This window comes from Dunckerocampus dactyliophorus, chromosome 10, assembly GCF_027744805.1.
Source record: "Dunckerocampus dactyliophorus isolate RoL2022-P2 chromosome 10, RoL_Ddac_1.1, whole genome shotgun sequence".
In the NCBI taxonomy this organism is placed as follows: Eukaryota; Metazoa; Chordata; class Actinopteri; order Syngnathiformes; family Syngnathidae; genus Dunckerocampus; species Dunckerocampus dactyliophorus.
Genome location: NC_072828.1, coordinates 10807040 through 10830940, shown reverse-complemented (window position 1 = coordinate 10830940; position 23901 = coordinate 10807040). Strand labels below are relative to the sequence as shown.

Here is a 23901-nt window from a genome sequence, read left to right as displayed (position 1 = left end):
CCAAGTCAAAGCTTTTCTTCCTTTCACTCACACAAACCAGTGACCCAGAGAGATGCAGCCACTTGAAAAAAGTGTCTCAAAGAGTTTATAGTTTAACCTTTTTTGTATTGCAATCTATCGGGATGCGTACCAAAACTACCATTAGCAGGCGATAGTAGATGTCGGTGCTGAATTAATAGATACTAATTTTGTGGCACCGAAATGAGGCAAAAATGAAAGTTCTTTTCGTGAGGGTGTTACGCTTGATGCAATTTTTTGTCCTGCACAGAAAACAATGCGCATCTCACTAACTCAGCCATCTGCAGCAAGTGCTTGAAGGTGATATTCTGATAGTAACGTCTTGTAAGTAACTTCATTTTGCTCAGTAATACACAATTCTTGCATGTAAGATGAAGTAGCAAACATTGTAACGGCTGTCTAACATGCCACAGTTGTTTAGCAATTATCATTTCCTGCTCATGTTATGCGTAATATATATACAGTATAAGTACAGCGATACCTCGGTTGTGCGTTTTTTGGTTAACATGCAAAATTTTTGTTAAAACTTTGCTTTGGCTTGCGTTTGCCCGCTTGTTTAGCGTCCAAAATACCGTCTGGTTTGTTTATGCCGCCATCTGGGCTCACATGACCAAGATGAAATCTCGCAATACTTGCATGTGCAATGCATTGTGGGCCGCGGGCACCATTTTCGAGCATTAACGTTTGTTTATATCAGAGTTGTAGAGAGATACACGGCGTAACAAACGCATGGACTGCACAAAAGAGAACGGTGATGGGCCATACCGAGACAAGGATGCAAGACATCCGATTTTTACAGCTTAAGACCATCATCATTTCAGAGGTATGTAGACAAAGAGCCGTGCTGTGTCGGCACGAAATGACCACGTTCCCCTCACGACTTACTTACATCTTGTGAAGTAGTGTTTACCTAATGTACAGTGCACAACAATAGTACTCATGACGTGCATTGTTCCCGCATGGGTATGCATTGTCACCACCACTTCCCGCATCCATGAAGCAGTCGTGGCATTATTTGGTCCTGCTGCGTCCTTTTTGAAGCATTGGTTCAGGCACTGTTTAAGCACCGGTGCCTTTTCAAAAGTAGCGATGTAGCACTCGTATCGGATAATACTAAACGATAACCAAACAATCTGCGTGCAATCCACTTCAAACTACAATTTTAACAAAAGACCATTTCTGTCTTGAAAAATATTTGCTGAAAAATGGGTCCTGAATACGAGAGGTTCGTCTTATATCGTGTTGCTGGTTGCAGACAAGTAGTGTACTTTATGTTGCCTTTGTTAATTCAAGACGAAAATAATCAACAATCAATTCCATATGACACCCATCTCCTGAATTAATGTACATCAGCACCCTAGAAAACCACCTCCCACATACACCTGGATTTTGAGATATACTGTAAATTCATGCATTATTCACTGGAGAAAGTAAAGCGTGTATTTTGTGTTGGTGGTAACCCTAATCCTTTCATGTGTAAACTTCTATCATGTAAGTGTTATAAATGGAACAAGTTTCCAATGTTGGTGCAGCTGCAGTGACGCATCATTATGTGTCATGTATCTTTGAATACAAGAGCCCCCCGCACCGTCCCCCCCACTGCAATGGCTGACCGGTCCAGTCTTGACCGCGGCGACAATGAACTTTTAGAGAGAAAAAAAACAAAACAACAACTGGCAAAGAGCTTTCGCCCAACAGCTGCTTCCTGCTGGATGTGCTCCTTTGACCTTTCTTCACGCCGCCTGTTGAAAAAATGGCTACCGCCGCCGTCTGATACGTAGGACGCACTTCCTGCTTTGGGTTTCCCTGTGACTCTTTAAAGTCTTTGACATCATCAATCATCATATCAGTGAAAGGCCAAACGGCAACACAAGCACTCTTCAATGCATCGCAGCATGCAGTGTGAGTATGTCGCCACTCCCCGTCTCTTTTTGAAGGGGGGGTTAAAGAGGTAACTGTAGCCTTGGGCAGCCTGGAATGACAGACATGCCTTAAAGTCACACGATAAGGACTCCGCCCTCATTAGTCTGGCAGGTATCCGTTTCGGAAGACACTTTTTTTCCCCATAATGGCACACATGGGGGCGATGTGTGCATGGGATAATTTATACAATGTTTGCTTCCCTGGTAAAAAATAATCTCATTGAAGTTAACTACGGAATAATTATTTATTTTATTTTAGCGACGCTTAAACACACACACAGGAAGTGAACAAACTATCAGTAAGTGCAGAGATACGGAAAAGGGGTGGGATTAAATAAAGATCTGCTCCTTGTTATTATAACACTTTGATGATGCTAGCATGTCTTCCAAAGCATTTTGACTACGACTCATAGGGAGTGCCATAAATGTAATACTGGAGAAGCGACAGTGGCGCTTGAAGACCCCAGCATGCGTGGTAAAGTGTGCCAAGGTCTGTCTTGGCGCTACTGCTCCATTCTTGCAAGATTTTATGATGCTAATCCCTTCCGAGATGCATGGATATGACTGTGTGTGTGCGTGCATACTTTTCCCAGAGGCAGCCTGTTGTGCCGCAAAATAATAAAAAAAAATGAAATAATTACAGCTTCAATCCAGTTTCAAAGGCTTATCATTTTTTTTCCTCTCCAAGCCAACGCAATTTTGCTGGCTTCTGCTATGATGATGACGAAAATCATATGGAGGCGTACGTTCACTCTTTGCACACCACACATGGCTCCGTGCATGTGTTCTTCATTAAAGGGAATCGCATTCTCCTCACTTCCTGAATCACTGCCACCGTTTCTATTTCCCAACAAGGCCAAGTGGAGCAGAGGGAGCTTATGTGAGAGCTAAGAGGAGGCAGATGTAATCCAAAGAACGCTATGAACACTACATAGCTGGATGTCCAGTACAGTGTAAAGACTCACTATGCAGTAGGCTACCAGGGCTCCCTGCACAAAGCCCGCCAGGACGTCGGTGGGGTGGTGCTTGTGGTCAGAGACGCGCGACAGGCCGGTGTAGAAGGCCATCATCAGCAAGGTGAACTGGAGCAGTGGGCGAAGGAGGCGGGCGCCACGCCACGTGAAGCGGGACTGGAGATAGAACTGCAGAGAGAGACGGGTAATGAGTATTTGAAATTGGACAATGTGACTTGACAATACCGTAGACCAGTTGTCCCCAACCTTTTTGTCAAGTGACTTTTGGCACAATCTTACCACTGTCACATGACTTTTGCCACTAATTTTCCGCCTTGCAGATCCACACACACATGTCTTGAGAGTCACACTGCAGTAAAGCTAGAAATATATTCACAGATTTGAAATTCCAGATCAATAACTGCCAAGCGAACGTCTGTCTGACAGCAAATGATACCGCTTTCCAACAGTGGTAACATTAAATCTTTTTTAATGAAAACAAGCAGTTCTCTGTGCAGTATGACTTACATTGATCTCTATGAGCTGCCGGCACAGAGACCAGACCACAGGGACCGTCTATGAATGTTGAGCATTCAATAATTTCACTTCCGTGAAGTGTAGTGCCACTAGACTCACCTCACGCATTAATTGCATCCTACCAGTTATACTACAGCAATTAGTTTGGGGAACGGTGTTTTTATATAGTTTTGGGGAAATTTTTTGGGGGGAATGACATTCAATCATTTCACCTCTGTGAGGTGTAGTGCCACCAAAATCACCTCACACATCAGTGACATCCTTCTGGTTATACTCCACCATTTAGTGCTTTTCCATCATTTGGGGGATTTTTATTGGGAATATCATTCAATAATCATTCACTTCTGAGAAATGTAGTGCCGTAAAAATCACTTCACACAGCAATTACCTGCTCCTGGTTATACTACACTCTTTCACATAGTTTTGGGGAATTCTTATTGGGAATATTGTTCAATAATTTCACCTGTAGACGGCGTTGCACTGTCATACTCAATTCAACCACTAACTGTCTCCCGCTGGTTATACTACAGCATTTAGTTTGGGAAAAGGTGCTTTTACGTACTTTTGGGGAATTTTTATTGGGAATAATATTCAATAAATTCACCTCTAGAAGGTGTTGCACTGTCATATTCAATTCAACCACTATATGTACCATGCCGAATGTACGACAACCCTTAATTTTGTAAAAGCTGCTTTTACATAATTTTGGGGACAATTGTTCAATCATTTCACTTCCGCGAACTGTAGTGCCACCAAACTCACCTCACACATTCATTACATCTTCCTGGTTATCCTACAGCAATTAGTTCAACAAGGAACAAAATGGGACGGCTCGCTGCTCGTCGAAACACAATGAAACAAAACATAATAAACTTAATGAAGCTACCTTTTATAATTTTTTATTTTTTTATCGTTGCGCCTGCAAGTTTTCCGCAGACTGGTTCGGCCCCCACGGACCGGTACCGGGCCACAGCTTGATGGTTGGGGACCCCCGCGCAGCCTTACTCAACAGCCTTATTAAATGACGTCAGACTGGCACACACGTTCAGTTCAAACCCTGGGAGAGTTTTTGTCAACGGTTTTGCAGGAAATTCTTAAAAACAGTGGCCGATTTAAAAAAACAGCAGAACACTCTTGTTGTAAATAGGATCCTTGACTGCCGTTTTTGCAGCAAATTCCTAAGAAACAGTAGTGCTTGTTCATCTGTTGACTTGCACCCTGCATACACACACCCACACACACACACACACACACACACCTGTGGTTGTGATTCTAGAACACTTCTGCTGTATTCTGCACCGCCTTTCTCACCCTGCACCTGCAACACTGCTGTGTTTTTGCGGCTGGGGAAGTCTAGACTGAATCAAAGAGGTCGTGGCCGAGCAGAAGTGGAGAGTCCACATTGCTTCACACACTCTCAACTGCCTGTGACCTGCATAGATGGGCCTGTTTCATGCTTCTACCTCCCCAGCTGTAAAAACATCAGCACTACAAAGAAACACACTAGCGTACACAGTTTTACATGAGGTTGCATACAGTACCTCCTAGAGGTTCTGGGTCATGATCAGGACCACTGGTAATTTTTACCAACATATTTCCACATACACGCTAAGCAGTGAGGTCAGACATCCTCTCATTTGCATTCAGCCTCCACTTCCTGTTTCTCACACCCTAGAAGACCTCAGCCAAGGTCTACCCAGCCTAAAAGCCTTACGTCTTATAATCAGTCAGGCTAACAATATCTCGCAGACGGCCGCAGCCAAGCCTAAAGAGCCCTTATAGGTGTGGACCCCTTAGGAAAAAAAAGTCTCCTGCGTGTTTCCTCTAGGACACTCTATCATTGTTACTTCTTCTCCGTTACGGAAAGGGAGGAAGGGGATCCCTCCCATCCCTCCCGAGTTTTTGGCGGGGTTGTTTAGACTGCAGACTTCCTGTGCGTTGGGTTCTCAGGTAGTGGGCGAGGACGGGCAAAGCAGCAACATCCTAAACCTCTCAAATGGAAGTTATGAGTTGACAAGGTGGTTTGGGGGGCCACATGAGGGCTTGGCTGGAGCCCAAACAAGGCTATGGTGATGTGGGAAAGTGTGGCAGACAAACAGGGTGGAATTCCCATAGAAAAGAATGAGCACTTATTGAGCAAACATGCCTTAAACACCTTCTAATTGTGCTCTTTTTGGAATCATTTCCTTCGTTCCTTCCTCTGCTACGTGAGGCACCTGTGCCCAAGCCCCAATTTAGCTCCAAACCCCGACACTTAAGAAAAGGTTAAGGGCTCAATAATCAAAGTATCCACCTAAACCACAGATGTCAAACTCAAGGCTCAGGGGCCAGATCTGGCCCACCATATAATTTTATGTGGTCCGCCAAAATGTGGAAATAATGCATTTGATAAAGGTTGTTGTTGAAAATTGTAATGGATGCAATTTAGTTTTGCTTCTGTGAAAATGTGAATTGTACTATGTGATGTATTTCATTTGAACTTGTATGCATGTTCAAATAAATTAAACCATTACCATCACCATTGATGTAACAAGACTTTTAGGTACCACAGCCCCCCTTTTTAGAATAAATTAGACAATAGTTGTGTATTTGAACATCTGCTTACCACTATTTTCCTTGACTCCTGATTTCAAAACCATCACTTTGTTGGTAAATAATGCTAATAATGAAATGCAGGGGCAATTATGGAATCAAAGGACGAGATGTTGGTACATTTATATGGTTTCACAGTTATAAGCAACCTTCAGAGACAACCTTAACCGTGATGCAGCCCATGAGGAAAACAAATTTGTCAGCCCTGAACTCAACACTTTTGCGTTTTAGCTTGGTTGAGCTTGAATAATTATTGCTTAAAAATGCAATAGTTGAAAAGTGCCTGGACTGTGACACATTAGACCAGCATGCCATCTAGAACCACATGTATGTGGTGTTATGAAGCAACATTGTGGAATCACTGTGTCAAAAAGTATCCTCAGACTCCCCAAAAAAACTGGTACTGATGTGACCCGAACCGCCTGATGTGAGTCGAGAGACAACAAAAGACAGAAACAAAAGCAGCTGGAGCAGATTCCCATGGAGGCAGCGACAAAAGCGACACAAAGTCTGGTGGTTCCGAAAAGGAATCCAACCCGCTCCTGGAACATCTTCTCCCCCCTTCCCTCCTTAATTGAGAGACTGAAATGAAAATGAAATGAAAACACACCGAAAAGTGTGATAAAATGACAACAGAGGAAGGGGGTTTGTTTTACATGCCCCTTCATCTTAACACCAGGCTGCGAGGAAAAAAGGCATAGCTGTGGTTCAGACCACAAATATCATGCGCATGTTGTTTCTATTTGTCCAACAAATGTTTGGCTCTTTGATATTTTGTGCATAGAATTGTAGTGTGCACACATCACAAGACATCCCCCAGTACCATCTCTGAAAGTTTCCGCTCAAACCACATCAGTCTTCAATGTTTTGCAGGAAATTGTTTCCAGGGTGGGTGTCTGTGTGTGGGAAAGGGGTGGATAGACTTTTGGCGTGTTTGTAGATTTATTTATTCAAAAAAAAAAAAAACAGGGACAGTGCATATTAATTAACATTGTCGTGTAAATATGCAAGATAATAGCCAGTGGCCATTTTCCATTGTTGATGTTAAATATAACAATAATATTTTACATAAAAGAAGACAAGAAAAGAATAAAAAGACTGTGTTATAAAACCGTGTTCATTTGACAGAACCATGAATCTGGGGAGACATAAGGCGATTGAGTGCTTAAGTGCGTTGGTATTAAAGCACTCGAGTGCTAAAGTACAGTTTGGGTGCAGAAATATTGATTAGCTTACTGGTTACCCTGCTAAGTGATGTGACGACTACTCCAAATAAGTCAGAATGATAGCTGCTAACATACAACAACAACGAAGGGTGTCCTGTGTTTTGTCAGGGTAAGGAGACTGACTGTATCCGAGATGAGACTGAGGGCAGCAAGGAAACGGATGACAAGTGGAGATTGTTGAGTAATAATACTGCAGCGTCCAGAAGAAAAGCACACCAACGGGGTCTTTTATCTATGAGGAGATTGAGGGCAGTGGAGTCATATAGTGTGTGTTTATTTTTGTCATGTCTGATGGTGCGTAATTTAGACCACCGGAAGCATTAAAATTCCTCCAGGGGGGCTCAGACGCTCACCAACAGGTGGATGGTGAGAAGTGAGAGAAGGGAGGGGAGGAAGTGCACTTGCAGCAGCTGCACTGAAGAAAACAGGTGGAGTGTATCCATCCAGCCACGCTTCACTCCAAGGAGGATGTTTTGTTTGCTTCGTTAGGGTGCCCCACCTTAACTCCCACTTGTTGGCTACCATCAATGAAGCACTGTGGACCATTTTGTCCACGGAAGACCCTCTGACATCCCCCTAACTTTTGTTGATGTGACGTGTGAGCTACTTACTGCCAAGTAGAGCATGGTGTACATGGAGAAAGAGGCGTGTCCAGAGAAGAAGGATTTCCTGTGGAGGAGAAGACCATAACTCAGTGTTACTCTACAGTAGAGTGTGTACATTTACACTTTCATACATTTTTCTCCACTCGAGACTCCAAAAACATCACTGCCTTCATCAAAGATTATTATTACAGACAACCTTGAATACATTTTATGAGTACTCCCACACGGCAATCTGAAAAATCGAAGGATGAGGGCGGTACTGTGATATACTGTATGTGTGTATATATATATGTGTATATATGTGTGTATATATATACTGTGTATATATATATATATATATATATTCACACACACACACACACATATACTATATATATATATATATATGTATATATATATATATATATATATATATATACTGTATGTGTGTGTGTGTGTGTGTATATATATATATAGTATATGTGTGTGTGTGCGTGTATATATATATATATATAGTATATGTGTGTGTGTGTGTGTGAATATATATATATATATACTGTATGTGTGTGTGTGTGTGTATATATATATATATATAGTATGTGTGTGTGTGTGTGTATATATAGAGATAAATATATATATACTGTGTGTGTGTGTGTATATATATATATATATATATATATACAGTATGTGTGTGTGTGTGTGTGTGTATATATATATATATATATACTGTATGTGTGTGTGTGTGTGTGTGTGTGTATATATATATGTATATATATATGAAGGATGTGTGTATATGTGTGTATATATACATATATATACACACACATATATTAGACACGCATACAAACACACACAATTACCTGTAGACATGTTACTCCTAATTATCACACTACTACTATGTGAGGTTATTTAAACTACATAAAAAAAGATTAAAAAGAAAGGAAAAGTGGAGAATACAACCTATGTTGTCATGGTTGTGAGAAAAGAAAAAGAAAACCTGTTTGCATGAGGACAAACGCATTAATACCATCATTTCCGGACTATAGAGCGTACCGGCACATAAGCAGCGACCACTACATTTAAAGACAAAAAAGATTTGTACATACTTAGTCTGCACCTATCCACATTGTAAGACCGTAATTTCTCATGTATAAGCTGCTACGTTTTTCTTAAACTTTGAACTCTGCGTCTTACACAGCTAATATATGACTACGTTCTAATCTCGTGACATCTCCTTTACTTCAGAACTATTACTAATAGTTTAAATACTGTGCCGCTTGCGAGCCAGAGAGGAAAAGGTAGCTCTTTCTTTGGCAGTAGCCAATCACGGGCTATCAGTGCACTAACTTGACAGCTGCATCATATGCATTTCTTTGTGTGTTTTCAATGATCAGGGTGTGTGCATGAAACGCAAAAAAAGTATATGAGACATTGCGAGATTAGAACGTAAATTAATCGCATCACTGTGTAAGCCGCAGGGTTCAAAGCATGAGAAAAAAGTTGAGACTTATACAGTACACCAAAAATTACGATATATTGGAAATTGGTTTTGTATTTGTATATATATTTAATATTACTGTATACTATTCTGTCTCTCTATTTAGTGTTTTGTTTTGTGTCAAAATGATGGCTGTACTAAAGAAAACAATTAGGCTCCATTAATAAGGCAAATGTAACCATTTACAGTTTGACGCCGGTTCTACGACAACTAAAATGACATAACCTCACCAAAATTGAAGAAAGATACCAATTGTGGCTTCTCAATTAACAGAACTGGCCCCTGTGTTCTGGAAACAAAACAATCACTGTGGCGGACTATGAATCCAATGTATCCCTCCTGATTGTCGCGCGCTCCCACCAACCTGGCCTCTTGCACGTCGCTGTCCTTCCCACTGCAGGTGTACTCTGTGACATAGCCCAGCGAGCAGTTGATGGCGGAGAAATCCAGTTTGCACACATCCAGGAAGTGCGGCCTCATCCGGCCCACCGACACCTTGGCGATGTCTGTGAAGGACTGGCTGATGGCGCAGCCGAAGATAAACACACCTATCTGCGAGACAACACGCGTTATTGGTTATTGGAAGTGCTGTAGTTAGCGGGAAGAGAGCGTAGAGGGCTGACCTGTTTGTAGAAGGCCGCCACATAGGGATTCCCCACAAAGGATTTGGTGCCCTCGTGCAGCTGGTGAATCCTGTAGGACTCTCCGATCACAATCTACAAAGATAGGACTGGTTGATCTTTGAAGGAGGTGATGGAGATGAGCATGCAGTACTCATGCAAGGACAGAAGGGACACACACACACACACACACACACACACATAGAGAATGAGCATGGCCTGCCTTTCCCTCGGGCAGTTTGGATGTGATGACAGAATATTAACTAATGGTGATGCTTTCATTAGGAGATGAGAAGATAAAGAAAAAGTCAACACAAGGTTAAGGAAGTAGGAAACCCCTCCTAGGCATGGTTCCTAAACAGACCATTTCCATGTACAGTTAAATGCGGTACTGTTCTGCTCGGTGCCGTAGGGTCCAACAGGTTTTAAAGAGATCCTAGCATTAATACGTCTACCATGAATGGACTGGCTTTGATGTGATTTAAATGGTACTAATGGTCTTAGCTGGGGTAGACTGTCCCCCCTGGGGTATTCCAACCAAGCGGTTTTATGTAGCCTAGGGCCCCATGAAAGGACCCCGTCTATACTTGAGGAAGGTTAAGCCCAGGCTAGCCTTCGAGCCAGAAGCCTGTCAATCACGTCCGAACCTCCAGGAGTGTCTGAATGACTGGCTGCGAAACAAGGCTTCAGTTTCTGGTTCCTACTTTAAATCTCATCCCTGGAAATGCAACTCAAGGCCCTGTTTGCGTATTATTGTAGTACTGTGTGTGTGTGTGTGTGTGTGTGTGTGTGTGTGTGTGTGTGTGTGTGTGTGTGTGTGTGTGTGTGCGCGCGCGCGTGTGTATCAGACCTGATAAACACACATATCCTGCCTGATGGGTGGTCGGTCAGCAGGCGGGATTCCAGCCAGAGCAAACAAACATTGGAGGTTTATTGGTGTGTTTGTGCTATTGTCTATGAATCAGTGAAATTAATGACAGAGATTAGAAGCCCCAGAAGGCCGATAGCAGACGTAAAAGCTTTACAGTATTTGGACTGTCAACATGAAGATTCAGTCTCCAGCATCTCACACTTATTGTTTTGCGTAGAGATAAGACAGCCAGTACGACGACAGGGAATTCCCTTACTCTCACATTTCAGCAAACATTTTTATTGTATCTTCTCAAGGGGCGATGCTATAGAAAGTCAATTATAATATCCACTAGAGTAGTCAGTGTACTGCTTGCCATGGTCTGGGGCTGGGAGATGCGGTTCTCTCAAGGAAAATATGAATACCAACATCCTAAAAAGAGCTGAATCTCTCCATGACAGGTTTCCAACCTGACAACGGGCCTAAGCACGTCTCCAAGATGACAACTGCCGTGCTGAAGAAGGTGAAGGTGATGGAGTGGACAATTGAGGAACCTTTTGTACCCAATTGAGCATCCTCAAGGAAGGAAGGCAAGGTGTCTAACATCCACCAGCTCCATCAGTGATGTCATCATGGAGAAGTGGAAGAGGATTCCATGCTAGAGACGACAGTGCTAGATAACAATGGTGCTCACACTAATATTCACATCAAGGACACAATTTGGACATGTTAGCTATTTAGCCAATAATGTGTTGACTCATTTTCAGTGGATAGTAATTCTACACTGCTATACAAGCTGTACACTGACAACTCTAAAGTGTATCACCCCGTGACAAGATACCGTATACTGTAATAAAGTGACTTTTGTGCGATACCGTATACAGTATATGTGCCTTACATACTTAGTGCCGGCATGAAAAAAGCCGCGTCGGCATGGCAGCAGACGCCACTAATGATGCACAGCTGCGCCAGACACGTCAACGTTTGCCCACACACATGAACGTGTAACTGTCACAAGCACATGGCCCTCCTGGTTCTAATAAGCAGAAGCGCTGAGCTAGTGTGTGCTGTGTTTTCAGTGTGTGTGCCCGCCAAGTTGAAGCGTCTCGTTGTGAGTCTGGGAGCTGCAAAGATCATTTAGCCTGAACCACGTGCCACTAATTGACACATACAAAGCTGACCACATGTCATTATAGCATGTTTCCACTAACCTCGACATCCCAACCCCCCCTCCCTCCCTCCGTTCCTGGAGTCATCCCTTCAGTGGAACACGAGTCAAGGAATGAACTTGGGCTACCAGCTCTTCAAGTATGGGATGAATTCTTGCCTGTGTCATGCTTCGGGACACTGGGGGCCAGGGGGCCCAGGATATGAGCGGGAGTTATGGGACTCATAAAGTGTTTTGGCGAGCATGTGTCAGCTTGAGGGACCGGTTTGAGGGGGTTTCTTACTACCACTTTCGTTAAAGATACATGAAACAAAATGGAGTATGATTAAGGAAGTATGGAAGGAAGAAGACATGTAAATCACATTTAGGCTGTATTCACACTTGTCACACTTGGTTTGCGTGAAACATTTGCTCTGCTAGGATTGGGTCGTTTGGCCAAGTGTGAACACGATCATCCGGACTCTAATGTGCACCAAACAAGTGGACCGAGACCCATCTCTCAAGAAGTCCCTTTTAAAAAGTGATTAAATAGGAATACATTTGTAATAATAAATACAAATAATATAATGAAACAGCCATTAAACAAGACAAATAAATCAAAAACATTGATAAATGTATAAACACTGCAGTAAAAATTTTGACTGAAACACACAATTTGTCAGTAATTTCTGTATATAAATTGAGCAATAGCTTATTGGGCATAATCATTAAAGGAAATGTGTTTCTTAATACAGTCATCCCTCATTTATCATGGTAAATTGGTGCTAGAATTTCCGCAAAATAAAATGATTTCTTTATAAATTGAATATTTATGGCATAGAAAAGCGGTTTCTGGTCTTCTACGTACGTTTTTCAAAATTACTGGACTCATTTGTATTGACCAATATAGCAGATATAATCACAGAAAATGAGACATTTAAGACAGTTCACCTTACCGTTTACCTGAGTTGAGTTTTAGCTTGTTGTGGGCTATGGTCGCAACAGTAACACGTGTTATTATTAGGATTATTATTATGTTGTTATTATTGTGCCTGTTGTAAGATCATTTAAACCGTCACTAAACGCTTGTTGTTCCGGCAATCAAGTCTGGTGCTTGTCTCACTGAACAATTACTGATACCTAGTGACAAATGTAGAATACTACATTCACAAGTTGAATGGTTGTCTTAGAGGCTTATACTGCATTTGCATTTTAGTTCATTTAGCCATTTTTATGCTTGAAAATGCTTAATTTGGCCAAGAAATATGTACAATTTAGAAATGGTGGAAGTACTATTCCTGCTCTTCTCTCCCACTGCGTGTGTGTGACAAAGGCGCTCTTTAATAGTATATTTTCGCAGATTTTCATGAAATCGGACCTGGTAGAACTAGCACAGTATAAAAACAACACTCAACGTTGGTCGTCTAGCACGTAAAGAAAGCTGCCCAATCATTTGCTTTATGCATTCATTTTTTCTGCGCTGCCTTTGGTCCCATGACAAAAACTACACTTGCACCAAAAAAAAACGTTCTCACTTTAATGCGTCTCTTTGCGCTGTCATGGGACTAAAAGCTACGCAGTACGCAACATATGCATAAAGTAAGGATTTCATTGATCATTTTTCATGACATACCACATAATGTCACCCCAGTATTCCAGACCAAAACGTCATGTGCTGGGCTGAATATGCAGGTTATTTTTACATTCTGTTATAATTCCCAGCTCGGTTTTCACCATAAGCTTCTAAAGTATACTCTTAAAGGGCAATGTTATCACATACACAGAGGGAGGGAGCAGAGCCCTTTCAGTGCATTAGTCATTTCTGCAAACTTTTTGCTGTCATTTTTAACACTGGTCTGTGTCATTGGTTTCTGTTGCGTAGCAAACTGCACCTTGAGTTCACTTGCAAGTGGACCGACACCCATCTCTAAAGTGGTCTCGGTCTGCTTATCTAGTGCACACCAAACTTTGGATGATCATCTTCACACTTCACACTTGACCAAGCGAACCGTACTGGCATATTAACTGAACCAAACTTGACAATTGTGAACGCACCCTTAGGAAATATGGATGACTCAAACACACTGGACTGAGGTGGATCTGCTAGCACCTGATGACTAGTTGAAGAACACCTGATGACTAGTTGAAGAAGAAGCAAACAAGTGGGAGGTGTTGGATGTGGACTTACAGAGATGATGGCAATAAGAATGCCAACACCGCAAAGCATGGCATCACTAATGGTGTCGCCCTCTTTTTGGGGGAAGCGGATGGACTCGTCCGAACAGTAAAACCCGCGCTGGTACGGCTTTATGGTGCTAGTCTCAATGATCAGGAAAGGCAGGCTAGCTACAAAAGAGAGAGGGAGAGGTAGACAGGAAGGAGGAGAGAAGAGAGAGAGTACCAGGTCAGTGACACGGACATAAACAGGAGAGGACACAAGGAGCGCTCTAGCACCGGGGGGTGGGGGGTCAGCTTAAGAGGACGTTATTTGAAAAAAAAACTTCCAAAAACAAACTGCCCCCGTTTCTGTCTCCATTGTCCCCCGATGCGAGGGTGCGCTCGTTGTGGCGGGTGGGCCACTTACGGACACCGCGGGCAGTGTCAACCCGACCGAAGTGAGCACCGAGGAGGGCACGGTGCTGTTCTTGTAGGGGTACTTCAGACTGGAGTCGCCGCAGTAAAAACCCCTCTGGTATGGACGAATAGAAGTACGGTGCAGAACCAGGCTGGGCAGCATTGCTACACACACACACACACACACACACACACATACAAATGCTTGGATGGATGGATGAACACACACACTCATACACACTTATATCAACACCTGCTGCAACATGAACTTACCTGTAACCTGAAGGAAAAATCATTACAAGACCTCACAGGTGTGTGCGTGTGTGTGCAAATGGGACGTTGATGCAGCAAACGCTCTCCTGCTGCTCTCATGACAAGAGTGACACCAAGCTGTTTATCTTTTAACCACCCCCCCTCCCGAGCAAATAGACACTAAGAGATTAGGGTTCATCACTGGAGACAAAGGAGCACATGGTACTGTCCTGTCATATAGAGGATCTTTGTTGCTCTTTTTAAGGACCTACTGCAAAAACACTAGTGCTCCAGTCATATACAGTAGAGGATCTTTGACTAGCAGTGTATTCCTAAAAGCAGCAGTGTGCCACTATCATATCGATGACTAGTGTTTTTGCAGTAGGGCCCTCAAAACAGCAGAGTGCTCCTGTCATATATATGATCTTTGGCTAACATTTTTGCAGTGTATTCCTTAAAAACAGCAGAGAGCGTGTGTCTTTGATGAGCTTTTATGCAGTGAATAAGGTCGTTAAAAGCAGCAAATCACTTCTGTATTATAGAGGATCTTTGACAAGCGCTAACATAGTGCTTAAGTTTTTATTAAAAAATGTATACATTTTAGAGGAAATGATACTTAAAATATCAAAGCATGTTGGAGTTGAATCTTCTAGGTTACAGGGATCCAGGGTGCCATTCCAGCTAGAACTTTGCTGTTCATTAACCTTAACAACATCTCACACTTATCTTCCAAACCTTGCATGCAAAACTTGACTTGCAAACTTGAGGGAATTTTTAAACTGCGTGTACATTTAAAGGCAAACAAATCCAAGCCCACCCAACTGTGGAACATTTCATGAGCACATGTTTGGCGGGCCTACACATCGCTGCAGTCGCTCAAGACACAGAGGCGTCCCGAAGACGCCCACATTTGATGTTTTTGTGCGGGCGGCTCCTTCGTGTGATTGAGATTTGGGTCAAAGCGAGAGGTTTCCCCCGTGCTTGTTCCAACCTAATGAGGCTAGGAACCACAAACCTCGTCTGACGGTCGAGTTGGAGATTGGATTACAGGGCCTGTCCTCAAAAACACACCAGAAATTCAGAGCAGAGCTTCTTATACAGAGCCACTTTGCATGCCAGGCTTGGACATCTGCTCCCACTTGAAGCAAGAATGCATCGCCCCAGGTGTCGGACTGACCACTGACTTAATATTAAAGCCATGTATACTCTTTCAAGCACTCTGGTTTGCAGACTGGGCTGCATTCCTCCTTAAAGTGAGCGTCATTGCAGTTGATGAGGGTAAATGTAGTCTAGGCAGGTGCACAAAGCACTATCAGGCTGCAGACGCCATAATTAAAATGACAGAACTGTTAAAGGTCCCCTGTTATGCCAAAATGACTTTTTTAATGTGCTGGCATTGGTAATGTGTGCCCCTAGAGCCTGTTTATGAGCACCAACCGTGAGATAAATGTATCATCTCCCTCACTTGTAGAAGAGCTGCTCAAACAGTCGATTTTGATGGCTTTTCATGATGTCATGAAAGAAAACACCCCTTCCTCGTGGACGTGATATTGTCTCTGACCCCCTACTATGTCAGTCAGCTATCAGTCTGACGTGTGAGCTGTAAGTTTGATTAGCGTCATGTTGCTGTTAGAATGTGAAACTTCTTATCGCTACGTTGTCGCTTGTGATATATGGCATCTATTATGTTGCAGAGTTAGAGTGTATACTGTATGTAAAAAGTGCATATAATGCACACCAGCAGAGACAGGCTTCGACAAACACAGCTCATTAGCATTAAAGCTACAGACACGCAAAATTGCGTATTCCCAGTTGGGCTTCATTACTGTCTAAATTCCAGCATCAAGGCTAGATTTTGGCCAAGTACTTCCAACACACTATTGTGGAACATCTGAGACAATTAATTGAAAAATAGTAGAATACGAGACCTTCAATTAACAAATCCTGTCACTATTTATCCAATACATACCGTACATCTTTTAAGATTGTTTAAAAACCTACAATATGTCAACAAACCTTACCTCAACCCAAACAACTTCTTGTTTTTGGAATGTGGAGGGAGTAGCAAAAAAAAATAATCACATTTTGACCGCTGGTTTAAAAAAAAAAAAAAGCATTCACATGAGTTCAAGAAGAAAGTGCCCATTTAATAGATTGGTCTGCTGTTGAACACCATGTGATTATCTCCTGAGCCTTAGGGGTCAACTATTTGGACATCTTGAGGGAAAAGTGGCAGAGGGCAGCAGATGGGATGGACGCAAAGACCGGCACCTGCGCAAACAGGGTGCAGTGCCAAGGCTTGATGGCCTCCAGACCAGGGAACCAGGCGTGAGCCCATTCCTGGAGAATGGCAATGCAGGAGTGTCAGCGTGATGTGAAACAAGCGCAACACTTCGCAGACATTCATGTGAGTTGCTTCAGCTTCATGCCTGAGTGAACTTGGCAGCGCTTTAATACCTTAAACACAGTGAAAACACCAGTGGGCGTTGCGCTAATGCCGCGCGCAAAGCCGTTCCCGCTGGGTAAACACTCATCACGAGTTGAATCGTTCCATCTTGTGAGCGGTGGAGAAGGTAGAGGAGAGGAGGGGAGAAGGGGGGGGGGGGATTCTCATGCTAATTCTGCAAAGTGAAAGAAGGTTATTGGCTTAACTGACATGAGAAACACGAGCACGCTAACCAAGGCGGAGGACACCATGGGAAACTGGAGTGGACCCCAGTTATAGCTGAAAGCCTCCCTTGTGTGTGCGTGCGGCCACCCCTACCAGCATGTTTCCACCAAATGGTACAGTTCAGTTCAGATCGGTATTGTATGGATTGGAACGCCAAACCCACACCTGCAATTTTCCATTCAAATCGCATTATAGCACAATGTGAGCTAACCTGCCCTAAGGTACCATCATTTTCAGTCACTAGGTCACCCTTAATTTACATTTGTGGCACCCCTTATAGGTTGTGCTCAAAATGCTTTGGAATACATGGTAGCATACATGTAATAAAGTTTGGATTTATTTTGTGTGCAGATTTCGCCTTTTGCGTGCAGCAGTTCAGGAGTAGAAGAGTAAACTTATGCAAACAAAGACATACAGTCAGGTTTATGGCAATGGTGCAGAAAGTAGCATACCAAGCTGAATGAAGCAGTACTTCCTAGGCAAGTCTAGAAAACACCCTCCTAAAGCAATGCTGCAGCTTCATCTGCTAGCGTCTGCAGGGGGAAGAAACATGAACTCCTTTGTTGGGATAAAGGGGGCGAGGGGTGGGGGTGAGGGGGGTTTGACCTTCACAGGGGCCTCCTGACCTGGGCTGAGTGGGAGAGGTGCGATTGTTGAAAACAAAAGTGAAGTGGGGAGAGAAAGGAGGTGGGCCAGCCCGCCGTGCGTCAGCGTATTACAAAACATTAGCTTTATGAGGTCGGTAACATTCACTGACGTTCGAGATCAGCTTGAAAACAGTCAGGATTCTTGCCGCTGTGGTCTGGGCCCTCTCCGGCCTGGGCCGCTTTTAAAAACCGACTCTAGCACCGTTATTCTTCACAGCTTGTTAAAGCGTACGAACACATGAGTGTGTGGCCGCTCCAATGTTGGAGGGAACAGTTCTATTAGTCTTATCAGATGCGGTCATGCATTTCTCCCTTTAAGCCTGCAAGGGGAAACCACCGCGGACCATTTGACATCACTCGCCTCCCCAAGACCTGAGAAGGGAGGAAAAGGGGGGGAGAGAGGTACTTCTCCGTCTGCTTGAAGTGGTGTTTATGTGCAGAGTTCACGGCTGGGTCTTGTACCCGTGTGACTGCCATTCACTCAAAATCCACACATCTTCACATGCTGCTGCTGCATGGACACGATTGGACCTTTCGAGGTACCGTACACTGGCTTGTCACCTTCAAAAGCACTGCTTTACTATCCTTAACAGAGGTGGGAGAAAGTCAGTGTTTTGCAAGTCTCAAGTATGTCTCAAGTCAAGACACATGTCCAAAGTTATAGGCTTGAAATTTGAAAGTGAGTCCTTCCGGGTTTCCGCCACATGTAATTGATAGTGGTGCACCGGCATTGCAAAATAAAAGCCACCACACCTTACAAATGATTACAAATATTTTTTTAAAATGAAAACAATGTTAAGCCAGGGGCCCAGTGGCCACCTCCACAGCTGGGGGACAATTTTGACAAACGTGGCTCTGTGGCGGCAGAACATTAGCTCAGCCTCACTGCCGTTTCCGCTTGGACGCATTTAATTGCAGCACACAACAGTGGCGGAGCTACGGGGTGGCCAGTGGTGGGTGTGGCCAACCCTGGTCACTCTCTGGCCACCCCACTGGCCATCCGGACAATTCAGGCATCAACTTATTGTCACCCCTATGTGACTAATGGTCTCACCTTGGCCAACAATGAAAAATTTCTGGCTCCGCCACTGGTCATGTGATAACAGATTATGGATAAACTAACTCCTATATCTAAAGCAAGTTATCTGTTCACTTGTAGCGGCTAGTTATGTAGAAAAAAGTCCACTGCTTCTTTGCTGTGCTTTGCGTCCTGAACTCAGCTATAGAAATGTTTGTTTTTGTTAGTTTGTTTTTGAAATATAATTTCATAATTGGAAAATGTGCCCATTGCTGGAACCTTTTTAATATGTTAACATTTACTTTGGCTGCATTGTCTTTTGCATAATTTTCAGTGTTTGTATATCTGTGTATATATGTTTGACAACAAACGCTAACTGCATAAAGTGCATGAAGTGTATGTACTGTATAATGAACGCTACGTAGCTATTTTCACTGGCATACTCTATTACTCAGGTTATGCACACAACTGCTGAGCAATTATGTGTAATTATCTTTATTACCATATTGAATTGTGAATTACTGAAGGATATCAACTATGTTAATGACCTGTAAACTTTGAAACTGTGAATGTGAAATACTGATCATTAAGTATTTAGTATAGTAGTTTCAAAGTTTACTGGTTAGATTTTCTATATGTTATACGTTTCATGGTCAGAGGTAGATCATTTTGACTTGTAACTTGCATGCTGAAAAAGCACATATTGACCACAATTACTTTGAAATAAAATTTAAAATATCATAAAAATGTTTCGTTCCGCTTTATTTGAAAAAGGTGCACCGGACTCGCCTGTCTGCCCTGTTGTCACTTGACAGACAAGGAGAGGAGGAAAAGAATGAGGGAAAGGTACTTAAAGTTAATTAATGCATTTCTTGTTCAAACGTGACCTTCAACGATCCAAATGTTCACATTGTTAGCGACAGTAAATTTAAATATTAAAAAAAAAAAATTGCTGCCACAACGACGCAGCAGCGGCATGACCTTCCATGCAGCCCACCACCACAGCTTCAAAAAATTCTAGAGGAAACACTGTCCAAGTCATAAGCACTCTCTTAGTGTCTCCCAAATAAGATGCCATGTCCTCGTATTATGCAAATGGAAATTAAATTTTCTTCGGTTGCATTTTGACACATCTCGGTGTTAATCAGTACCACCCCCCCTAGCAGTCTGGTGCTCACAAAAATGTAAGCCCCTCCCTTGTTGTTTGCTCTTAAACCTGATTGGATGTTAAGAGATGCATTCAATGAGGAAGATTATGTGGGATTTGGTGTCTTGCCGAAAATGATGTAATAAAGGTCACGTTAGTGCTATAATTTGAATGGGGACATATTTTACTCAACACACTCACCACTGAAATCATACATATAGATATTTTACTGAACCCCATTTTCTCTCAGTTTCAGAAAAGGTGTCAAATTTTGACTTCAAACCGTCATCATGTGTAGCGTCAGCAAATTTTGCCAAACTTTTTAATTTCCTTTGTTTACACCACAGAAGTGTACCAGAAAAGAGGAAAAAAAAACTTGATGATAACCGCAGAACCGGAAAGGGGCAGGAGAGTGTCCGGCTGCTCAGTGCCACAATGACGTCAAAGGGCGAGTAGTTTTACTTAATTTTAGTTGTATTATACTCTTATGATTACATGTTTTTACATGACAGAAGGTTACCAGCAAAGAGGAAACATGTAATGATAACCATAGAAATGTAAAGGAAAGTGTCTGACTGCTCAGTAGACGGATGTCTTCATAGCGTAGAGTAATTTTACTTTATTTTAGTTTCATTGTAGATGGTTTACTTCCTTTTTCCCCTTTCATAGAATGTTAAAATACAACTTAAAATATTCCCTGTAGTTTTTTGTTTTAAAGAATTCTTTCAATTTACATTATTTCCAGTGAGAAAAAAACCTCTACAACATAGAAGTCAGCTAATGTCATGTCATGGACCACATTTTGTTGAGTCGATGCAAACCATGTTTGTACACTTGCTACGTGAAGGTTGCGTGACACAAGTTACGTAGTCAGTGTCCATTTGATTGGCTTTTGGGTTAATTTTGGTATCGCGGGAGATTAGCAGCAAAGGCTGTTTTCCAAGTCTGAACGTGTTGATCCCTCAGACATAATGACAACAAAAATAGGAGCGATTATACTTTCGCTGGGGTGGCGATAGCTGCGTATGCTGCATCATAGCCCGCTGACATAACGTGTAAAAAAGAAACACTAACAGCTTTCCTGGTTCTGCCAAACTAACAGAAGATGAACAGCAAACAATGGCGGTCTCATGACAGCTAGATTCCACTTGACGTGATACTAAATATCCCTGTGCATCAAGAAGGCGTCTTCAAACTCCAACGCTAACAACCAGCACCCGTCTGGGCTGCTATTCTCATTTGAATAGGCATTCGTGGCTTTCTGGAGCAGAATTAGAACGAGATATCCTGATTATGAGCGAGCGAGTGTGCTGCAGCGTCAGTGTGAGGGGTGAATGGCATGAGAGGAGGAGGAGGAGGCGGGACCAAGCAAAGGAAGCTGTATTGTGGTTTGCCCTAATGGAGGATTTCCTCCTCCTGTCACTCAAATGCAACATGTGACCTGTCCTGAGAAAGACTGAGGCGGAGAGAAAAGAACAATTGGGTGGAAGGTTATAGCAAGGGGCGGAACAAGAGGGGCTCCCGACTTCATCTTTCTGCACTCTATCAAATTTTGCTGTCTTTGTCCAAGAAAATATATAACAACATGACACCCGATGCCTGTTCTGAGCAGGACTTAGTAGTATTTTGCACAAAAAGTAAGCGTTATTAACTTACACTTTAATATAATGCTAATATTTTAATATTTCAGCGTTAATGTTTGAGAACAACTCAAATGAAGCTCATTGAATGACACTGGATCTACGGAGATCATCATAACTTCAGCAAAACCGAAGCAAGAGATACCGTTTATGGCACATGTTGAGATCTGAAGTATCCATACCAAAGCGCCAATGTTGAACCTGACCAAAATAAACCATGACCTGTGTTCCACGCACAACAAAATCACTGTGGCAGATGGACAACTATAAATCCAATGCACTGTCTGAGGTGTTCAAAAGCTATTATTCCATTATGTATATGATTATATGATTTATAAATATATAAAATATAAATATCTAATGATAATAAATATGTATTATTTATTTAAAATACTTAATAAATTTATTACATTTATTATCCATCCATTTTATGGACCTCTTGTCCTCAAAAAAAAATAAAATCTTAATTCTTGTGCAAATATTTTCCTCATTCCTATATAGAAAAACATATTGCTGCTGGAACAGGATTTTGTACACAAAGTAAGTGTAATTAGTAGAAGCTGTTTTGTTGTTGCTTTTGTGTTATTTTTATTCAAGAAAAAAATATTCAGTTTACCCCGTACCCTTCATGTAATTCTTTTGTTCATTCATTTTACTTATTTATGTGGAAAACTTAACATTTTCACATGTTTCATCATCAGAAATATAGAATTTCAGCACTTTTATGCCAATATACATGACATTTCTCAGTGTTATAGTGTTGTCACCTAAACTGTGTGCCATTGTGTCCAGGCCAATGTGTATAGATCGGTTACTTCCAGGCCCATCCTGGTCTCTTGAGGAAACTTGACATACTTCCAGCAATTCAAAGCAAGTCTGCCTATAGCAAACACTCCAAGGCTGCCTCTGTGTGTGGATATCGTGTGGCCTTTCAATATGTGTATGCAGGACAAACAGGGAAAAATATACAAAAAGTTAAGCAATATATCTTACTTTCTAGATTTTAAGCGACCAAAACAATAAAAGTTTTTAGAAAAAGCTCTCGGTGTGATGCACACAGACAGTAATAAATAATGGCGGTATCTATCAAAACTGAGCATTATTAGCGTCCTTAATGCTAATTTATTGATTTTGTTGTGGCTAACTAGTGCATGCATATGCGGCATCTTCTGTACAATAGCTGGATGTACTTCTCGCTCTGCTTTGCTGATCCCTCCTGATGCTGTTAAGGCATTAATACTGTCCTGTGTGCTCCTTTGCACACAATGGGATTAACTCAGAGCGGCTCTCGGATCTCAGCTCTCTCAAATCCCGACTAACGTTTTGTTGTCTTGTTTTTATTCTACTACTTTGCTTGCGACTTTGGTCAAAACACGCAAGCGACTTACTGTCACCTCTTGAATAAAGCCGCCCTCCATGCTAGGAAAGCCTCCGAAAGGTGTGTGGCTTTTGGGAATGTAGTGTGCAGGCTAGCTAAAATGCATGACAGCCCTTGGAAGTAGCCACACAGGCCTGAAGGTGAAAGGTGAGGAAGGCTCTATGATTATACTGTAAAAGAGGAGCGTCACTTTAAGGCTGTCTCTTGTGTCTGTGTGGGCTCGTGTGGGTGTCAGTGTGGATGACTGTGGCTTTGCTGGCAGCGTCTGCAAAGATTTTCCTCCCCAAACATTTTTGAGATGCTAAACCACGGTAGGCTTCCGCAGTCCAAATACACAAACCGAGCTTGTTGCAAGCAAACTTTAAAGGTCCCACAATAGTGTATTGGAATTGTGTTTCCCACAATTTAGCCTTAATGCTGGAATTTAGACCGCTTAAAAGTGCTTTTAGTAATCTCTACTGGGTAGGCTCACATTTTAAGAGCAACATCATGCTCGGTTAGCCTATTAGCTAAGGAAAAACAATATAATCAGACTTACAGCTCGCACGTCTGGAGTTGACTGACGGATAGTTGGCCGAGCTTTATTTTGAGATGTGTAGCAAAGCCTTTTTTGTTTTGTTTTTTCAA

General features: G+C 42.4%; 1 protein-coding gene across 2 annotated transcripts in view; it reads right to left on the bottom strand.

Annotated features, from left to right (window-relative positions):
* Positions 1–23901, bottom strand: part of plpp3 (phospholipid phosphatase 3) — a 37153-nt gene that overhangs the window by 4339 nt on the left and 8913 nt on the right. Inside the window, exons 2-6 of one of the 2 annotated variants that reach the window (XM_054789634.1) lie at positions 14532–14686; positions 9954–10046; positions 9695–9882; positions 7860–7917; positions 2906–3082 (exon numbers count right to left, since the gene is read on the bottom strand). In XM_054789634.1, the coding sequence (XP_054645609.1) occupies positions 2906–3082; positions 7860–7917; positions 9695–9882; positions 9954–10046; positions 14532–14686 (671 nt within the window). Of the gene's footprint in view, positions 1–2905; positions 3083–7859; positions 7918–9694; positions 9883–9953; positions 10047–14135; positions 14294–14531; positions 14687–23901 lie in introns of both variants that reach the window. The other variant, XM_054789633.1, reaches the window with a different exon arrangement.